The sequence below is a fragment of the Prosopis cineraria genome, unplaced genomic scaffold (assembly GCF_029017545.1).
Source record: "Prosopis cineraria cultivar Desert tree isolate PC_DT_omini unplaced genomic scaffold, ASM2901754v1 PC1610, whole genome shotgun sequence".
Classification (NCBI taxonomy): domain Eukaryota; kingdom Viridiplantae; phylum Streptophyta; class Magnoliopsida; order Fabales; family Fabaceae; genus Prosopis; species Prosopis cineraria.
The window spans coordinates 871-8546 of NW_026556935.1; the positions used below are offsets into that span (position 1 = coordinate 871).

At 37.2% G+C, this 7676-nt stretch overlaps 1 protein-coding gene across 1 annotated transcript; it reads right to left on the reverse strand.

Moving 5' to 3' along the window:
• Positions 1-1161: 1161 nt before the first annotated feature.
• Positions 1162-6285, reverse strand: LOC129300478 (uncharacterized). The gene is made up of 5 exons (XM_054939054.1): positions 5806-6285; positions 2502-2552; positions 2148-2210; positions 1986-2054; positions 1162-1335 (listed from the first exon to the last, which is right to left on the reverse strand). Exons 1-5 carry the CDS (start codon positions 6157-6159, stop codon positions 1162-1164), a joined length of 711 nt encoding a protein of 236 aa, XP_054795029.1. The 5' UTR covers positions 6160-6285.
• Positions 6286-7676: the final 1391 nt, after the last annotated feature.

The window sequence follows — 7676 nt, forward strand, 5'->3', positions numbered from 1 at the left end:
CATATAGCATTACACACTTTATTTGAAAATTATTTCAAACGACCACAAAATAAACCACGAAAATTACATAATTTTTGCAGTGAAAAATTCTCCTAACGTTAGAGATAAAAAAATGAAACATGGTTTAATATAAAATCACGACCACTAAACTAGTAAGCCATCAAACATAACAATGAGTTTCCAATAATTATTAAAATTCAACTCGTCTTACCCCACTATCAAATTATCATAGGAATGTTTACGGAAAAGAAATTACCATAGGGATGATGCACAAAACTCAACCCAAAGAGTAAAGAGAAATAAACTAATCACTCAGATAAACATTAGCAGTGCTCAGAACATACAAGAATTTTATAAATATCAAATTAGCTTAGATTCTCCGACCATGACCACATAGCGAATAAACGCTGCCAAAGGAAAAACTGACTTTTAGGCACACTATATTAACCATAATTATATTAAATGTGGTTAAAATAGGTCCTAACTACATATATTTACATCCTAGTTATAACTTGTCTGAAGTCTTGATTACAAGTAACTGTGTTCAAGACATCAATGACATCGATCCCCATCAGGCTCAATCAGACCACATGTACCATTCAACAATGCTTACCAAAATAAGCAGCACAACTACCAATCACATTATATACAGGGCCTCAGTGAAAGAACCGAAATGCTTGAATTATCATATCTGCGCAACATGTAATTACACTTATCAGTGATCATTTCTATCAAGACGATGGAGAAGAAGGATCAAGGCTTGCCCCAAAAGAATTTTTCGGACAACGTTGAAGAAACCTATGAAAGAATGAATGTAGACTACGTCCCACATGATGACGTGTCAGAATCTCTACACTACCATCGCTACCTTCATGACCTCAAAATACAATATTTCCCACATCATGGTTTTGACGTTGATCGATTCAGGACCTACGGCTACCTTACCACAGCCTACTTGGTTAGGGCTCACTCATAACTGTCGTGTTGCATCTCATTCAAGCATATATACTAGGAACAGAGTAATCCTGGTCCAACTTGTGAGCAATATCAATCAGGAAGGACAAGTCCTTTTTTCCCAGTTTATTTCATGTCAAAGCATTGGAGTTTAAATCCTCCTCCACAGGCAGATTTAGATCAGGAAGTAAGAATGAGACTTCTTGCTCAATAGTCTCTTGTGCTTTGATTGGATTGGTTGGACAGATATGTGTGGCGCATCACTAAGACTTTGTTCGTGAGGCTTGTCGATGAGGTTGCATTACATGAATGAGACTGTTCCTCCTCAGTGGCCACGGACGCTGAGTCTGTTTTAAAGGCCTTTCCAGACTCCAAATCAAGCTGTTACGACAAATTAAGGAATAAATTAGATTATAAAACATCATATTGAATGCTAAAATAACCATAAAATAGTTGTTAGGATAAGTTTTGAACTTAGCAATGGAATCAGTAAAACCTCATTTTGATTATTTACAGATTTAGTATTTCAATTTAGTTCCTAATAAAGCATTCTTATATGCAAGATCCCAACTTGATATTGTGAGACACCAAATTGAAAAATTTCGGTTTTTTTTTTTTTTTTTGTGAGGAACTAAATCGATAGATACTTCATCTATGAAAAGACCAAGGTATGATTTTATTTTAGTTACAAAAAATATAATATATATACCACTATTTATGTCACATGTGTCAACCAAGGAAAGGACAGAATACAAGGGAAAAATATTTATGACACAGACATAATGAATTTGACAACTATGAGCAGTAATTGGCTGTAATAGTGGTGACAACTCGCGGTACATATGAGCTGATTGGTCAAACTTGAAACAGAGGGGTGCATTATAACTAGCGGAAGAAAGTAACCCTATTTCAAATTTCAATGACCGATTGGATCATTGCCACACTTGAGCATAATTATGGAAACGCATGATATCATAAAGCATAAAAAGAAAAAAAAAAGCAGACAACATAAAGCAGAACAGGAAGGTCACCTTCATTCTCTTTAAGCTTTTATTTGCGGCCCTATGTTTCTCGACAGTGAGACGCAAGGAGGCCAGTTCCTGTTCAAGATTCATGACAATACAAAGAAACATAAGACGAGAAATAAGTTATGACCGAAACCAAAAATCTTTGAAGTCCATAATAAAACGTACATTTTTCAAATTTTTCCTTTCCCTTAACAGGAAAGTCTCTTCCTCCTTTAGTTCAACTAAAGTCTGCAAAATAGCATCATCAAAATGTGTTAAGCAGGCAGATGATGAATTCTCAGGTTCGATGACAGCAAAGTGACCAAAACAAGGTGACTTGACCATAAAGGCGTGTATATATGTATCTCCTGCTCATTTCCACTCTATTTGATGATTCTAACACATGCAACGGCCTAATATATATATATCTATATTATATATTATCATGACATTTAATACAAATAATCTTTATTCTCGAAACAAATATAAGGAGACATGTGGATCCAATGCTGGCTGTTCGTGAAAAAGTAGGTACATTACCTTTTTTCTTCGAGATCTTTTTGTACTGGTTGCTTCACTTGGATTCTTAACCTGCCAGATAACAAAAGACTGGACCATCAAAATCCTATCATATGAAAATAAAATAACTATTCAAAAATATGGAATTTAGGAATTTGATAATTGCATAATCTTAGGTAAAAGGACAAGTGCTTGCGATTAAGAACAAGTAGGTCGGGTGGCTCATTCATACAGCAGTTTCAAACTTCAAGAGTACATGATGGAGAGGAATTGGAAAGATAATCTTTGAAATTAATACTAAAACAAACCAAGAACAATGATTTTAGTTTTCATGAATACCATTCGAAATGACTGAAGAACAGAGACAAGATGTATACAAGATTGTGATCAAGGAAGACGTATACTGTTTCCTTTTTGTCTAAGCAAATGGACAAACCTTGATTTCTTTTATTTTCCCGCTCCTTTGCCACGCAAACGAAAATCCACATACATGCCGAAAATATGCTTCTATGCAGATTCATAATCAACTTATACCAAGAATTTAGTCAGCATGGCAAGCCAAAGTCTTTGATAATACCATAATATATCTTTTCCTCGGTAAAAAAATAAAAAAAAATTGCTGCGATAAATTCCCGGTGGCGGCAGCACGGGGAGGAGGGAAGAAACCAAGAGACTCAGAAAAGGTACAATCTCAATAAACTACCACTAAACGGCCAAAAATCAGACAGACTTGTACAGTTCTACACTGACTCAGCAAAATACAGATACATGTTAAAAAAAAAAATATAGATTTACTTTTTAAGCACGCATCTCTCACAAAGCTACCGTACTCAATGTCCCATATTCTTTGCCCAACTGATATTTTCCTTGCCATCATAAATCTCGTTCACAGAGCAATAGCTTGGTTGTGGCTGGGGTAAATATTGCAGTTCAAAATACATTACCTACTCCATCGCACGCATTCGCAGTGAATAGTAAATTCATTCGATCGGATGGAGAATTAATTAAAGTACGATGGATTCGAAAGATAGACACTTTCCGGTCCTAGATCCCTCTCAAATCTTAAGTCTTAACACCAAGCCCGTCAAGAAAAGTATGATCGACACGAAAGAAGGGAACTTTTGAGCCTAAGACCTTTTCATGGGCGGCATAGGAAAAAAAAAAAAATTTGGAAGCAACGAGCCAGATTGAGTTGCTTTATGCCCTTGAAATGGTGACCAAGTGGTCCCCATATATATAGGAGGCTAGCAAAATGGCACCTCCACGGCTAGTCTTCCTCCTCGCATTTAACGGAGAGAAGCATCTTTCTAGTCATTCACATTTTCATTTCCTTTTCCAGGAGATATGATTTTATTTTTAAATCATCTTAAAACTTAAATCTAAGAAGGGCATAACAAAAGAGCCAAACTAATTCTAATTCCATCTTCTGATCGTTTCAATCCCAACCATTGCCATTGATGTTTGCTAGATTCTTACTTTTTGGACCCTACCAAGCATAAAAACACTAGTAGTACAGCAGCCTGTCATTCTAATGAATAGCCCCAAATAAAAATTCCATCCACTTTTGACTTTGCTGATCATGTACGTTGCCATCTTTCCCGCGAATAGAAAGGATCGCCATCATGCTGTCAAGCAACAGATGCGGTACACTACATTGAAATTAATACTCCCTCTTCCTCCCTCCCTTGCTTCTACAAAATTATTTCTCCCATGAATTAAATTAATTTAACTAATTTATATTTTAAATCTACTTTTATTTCATTTTCTACCCTCATTTAATGTCATTTCACTGGCTAACTTTAAATGAGAATACAGTATTTATAACAAGAGACATATATCTATGCAGATATATTGAAAAAAAAAAATATTAAATACACCTCAAATTTTATAATTTATCACATAAATATAATTAAATCACATCCAAAATTGTCTTGTAAACAGAGACGGGGGGAGGGGAGAGTGTGTGCATTAATATAATTAATATAATAACTAAATTATAGTTAATTAAAAAATATATACTCCTCCATTAAAAAACATAAGGTATTTTTAAAAAATTTGATGTTAAAAATATTAGGTATTTTTAATTTTTTGAAGTATAATCATTACCTTTTTTTAAGTATTTTATATTTATTAAAATATTTAATAAAAATAAATATAAAAAAATAGAATTAATTTAAAAATATATAATTAATTTATTGACGGTGGTATTCCATCAAAAATTTACACACTCATATGACCTCACGCATGATGCGTGAAACCACGACGCAAAGGGTGAAGCGCCTGCGGAAGAGCAAACACTCAAAAGTGTCCGACCACTACCAACAATACACCAAACTGCACGCAGACAACATTGCCACGAAAACACGCTATCAAAACAGCAGGTGAAGCAAGGATGATATTACCGATATACCCCTCCCAGTAAATCCCTTGCACAAATACTATTATTTACCTCACCCAGTCGGAGCGTTGAATGCAAGCGCGACAAAGCAGGTAAAGAGCGCGACCGCGAAGTTGAAGTCCAGTTCTTCAATCTTCCTACTCATGAAAAAGACATACGCACCCATCTGTGATAGGGCTTTTTCGGTCATTTCAAGACTATGCGTGACGCAGAGCGGAAAAGTGCGAGAAGGAAACGTGATGGCCTCTGACTCCATGCGCGGGGAATTTAGGTCACTCATTTTTTCTGAAGGACTTGAAATGAAATTTATTGATAATAAAGTGGATCCATCTCGGATTTGTCCGATATTAGTAGTTTTTAATTACCACGAGTCAAAAACTAAAAAGAAGTTTCAAGGAAGACACCGTGGAAGGCTGAATCGTCAACATCAAAAAACTATATTCTCTCGTGATAATATAAACAGGAAAAATCAGGGTCGAACTTTTTCGGAGGGCATCTTGTTGAGCAAGATTAGGCAATAGGAAATGGTCCGGTTACTGGAGAAGCTCCAGCCGTCAGAGGGATTATCGGTATGGCGTAACGGTGAATCTGCTGCCACAAGGCGAACAAAGGTTGGTCCAAAACTGATACGACGGCAAAGGAAAACGCGGTAGGGGCCATCTACTTAAATTATTTCCACCTGACTTAACACGGATTCGTCAAGGTAAATATCCAAGTTGAAGAACTAACCGCCACGCTACGTAGATAGAGAAGTTTCGAAGCCGTGTGATTTGACGTTCGAAACTAAGACACACCACAGGAAAACCGAACGCATCTCCGGTGACCGGAGATCTGTCACCGGAAGACCGGTCTGTCACCGGAAGAAGACCAAAAAAAACAGAACAGAACAGAAAAATTCAACCGAAATAGAAAGACCAAGCAGCAAACCTTCTCAGATCTCGAGCTTTCCACCCGTTTGATCGGACAGCTGGACTCTTCGCAGCCATCAACGGCGCCGCCGCCGCCGCCAAAGCTAGCAGACGTGGCACAGCTCCAGGAGAGCGGCGTGGTAGGGCTAGCTCTCGTCGGTTCATCCTTCCCTTCGGAGCCACGGTGTCTGGGAACCGACCTGGAACGACGCTGACGCACAGTCCAGTCGACGCGAAGACAGGGAGGCTGTTTTTTAGTCAGAGAAGGAGGAGGAGGAGGAGGCGGTGGAGTATCTTGGTGGAGACGGAGGAGAATCTCGACGACGACGGAGTCATCGGACATGGCCACGTTGATCCAGTCTTCGTCGCACATCTCGCAGACACTGAAGGGCGTCGCGAGAGAGAGAGAGAGAGAGAGAGAGATGGACAGTGGCGAAGAAGAAGGAAGCGAGAAGGCGAAAATCTTGTATGGGGTGTGTGTCGTTGGGAATGTTAAGTAAATAATAAATAATGAATAATGAATCACGATGGTGTGGGGGGCTCTGTGCGTGTTGTGTGTCGCACTGTGTGCAAGAGAGGGAGAGAGATAGAGGAGAGAGATAGAGGAGAGAGAGGATGGTCTTTGTTGACAAACCCTTTTCTTGTTCTTGTGGATCATTCTTCTCTCATCGGGGTCCACTTTCCTTCTTTGGGGCTTTCTCTCAAAGCGTTGGCTTTGTCTCAGGGTTTGCTCAGTCCACTCAAGTGATCCCGAGCGTTCCTTTGATCTAACACTAGATTCTCATTGCCTAATGGAAATTGTCGTTGCCAAGGATGAATTTTGTGCCTGTCATTCTTGTATGCTCTCTGGACCGTTCATCTATATTTTCTCAACCACCTTGCCCAGTTTTCCCTTGTGGGCTCGCTTCTCTCAATAATCAACACCATTTCTCAATGAGGAGATCAGGTTTCATTTCTTTCAAGATCAAACAAGTAGAAATGGCTGATCACCATGAGTAACTCTTTGACATTTTCTCAAGTAATCGAATCAAAAAGGAAAAAAAAAAATCACATTGCAATAACACCAGTCTGGTGCCACAAATGTTATAGCTCAGACTTACTAACCTTGCAAATACTTGAAGTTCTCTTATAACTAAAAATGGTAAATGGACAAAATAATACTGATATAGTGGCACCATCATTTGGCCATTGCATAAACAATTGCAAGAGTAGCTCCCTATCGTATATACCACCAACGCTATGTTATTGGTGAACGAACTTCGCTTGTCCATGCCATGAGGTGAGAATTCTACTTTATGCATAAAGGCATTAAGTGTAGCACTTTTATTTTGTAGTAAACTGTCCGTATCTAAAATCATATTGGATTTGGCTAATTTGAATTCAAGTTGAGTCGGTCTTAAACATTGATATATCTCCTAAAAACATTTCTACATTTATGCAAAATTAACAAGACAATGTATTTGATTGATCATAGATTCTTTCATTACGACCAATACTTATTAATTATACGAGCACATATCTAATTTGTATGCTACATTGCTATGCACCTGTATGGTTGTTCAAATTATGAAATGCTACAAGCCCTAAACTTAGGCTTCAGTTAATACCACGTTGAGTTCGTTAATTAACAGTTGTCGCCTGCTCTTCATGACATCACTTGAAGTTTCTTCCCCCTGTTTTATTTATAAATTACTTTTCACATTTTTTATTATAATAAAAAAAATTTAAATTTCATTAACTTTGTTTAAAAATTTAACAAATTTTAATTTTATTCCCATTAGATATATATACTTTAAAAATAAAATACACTAGTATTTAATAACATTTTTAACATTTAATAATGATAAAAGGGTAAAGATAAACACAAAAATCATTGAGCTATCCTTATAA

Excerpts from the sequence above, each read along its gene's own strand:
- LOC129300478 (XM_054939054.1), bottom strand. The coding sequence starts at position 6,159 with ATGTGCGACGAAGACTGGATCAACGTGGCCATGTCCGATGACTCCGTC. Across the intron at positions 2,211-2,501 it reads AAAGATCTCGAAGAAAAAAG|ACTTTAGTTGAACTAAAGGA; the intron begins GTAATGTACCTA and ends GCTATTTTGCAG. Across the intron at positions 2,055-2,147 it reads AAAGGAAAAATTTGAAAAAT|GAACTGGCCTCCTTGCGTCT; the intron begins GTACGTTTTATT and ends AATCTTGAACAG.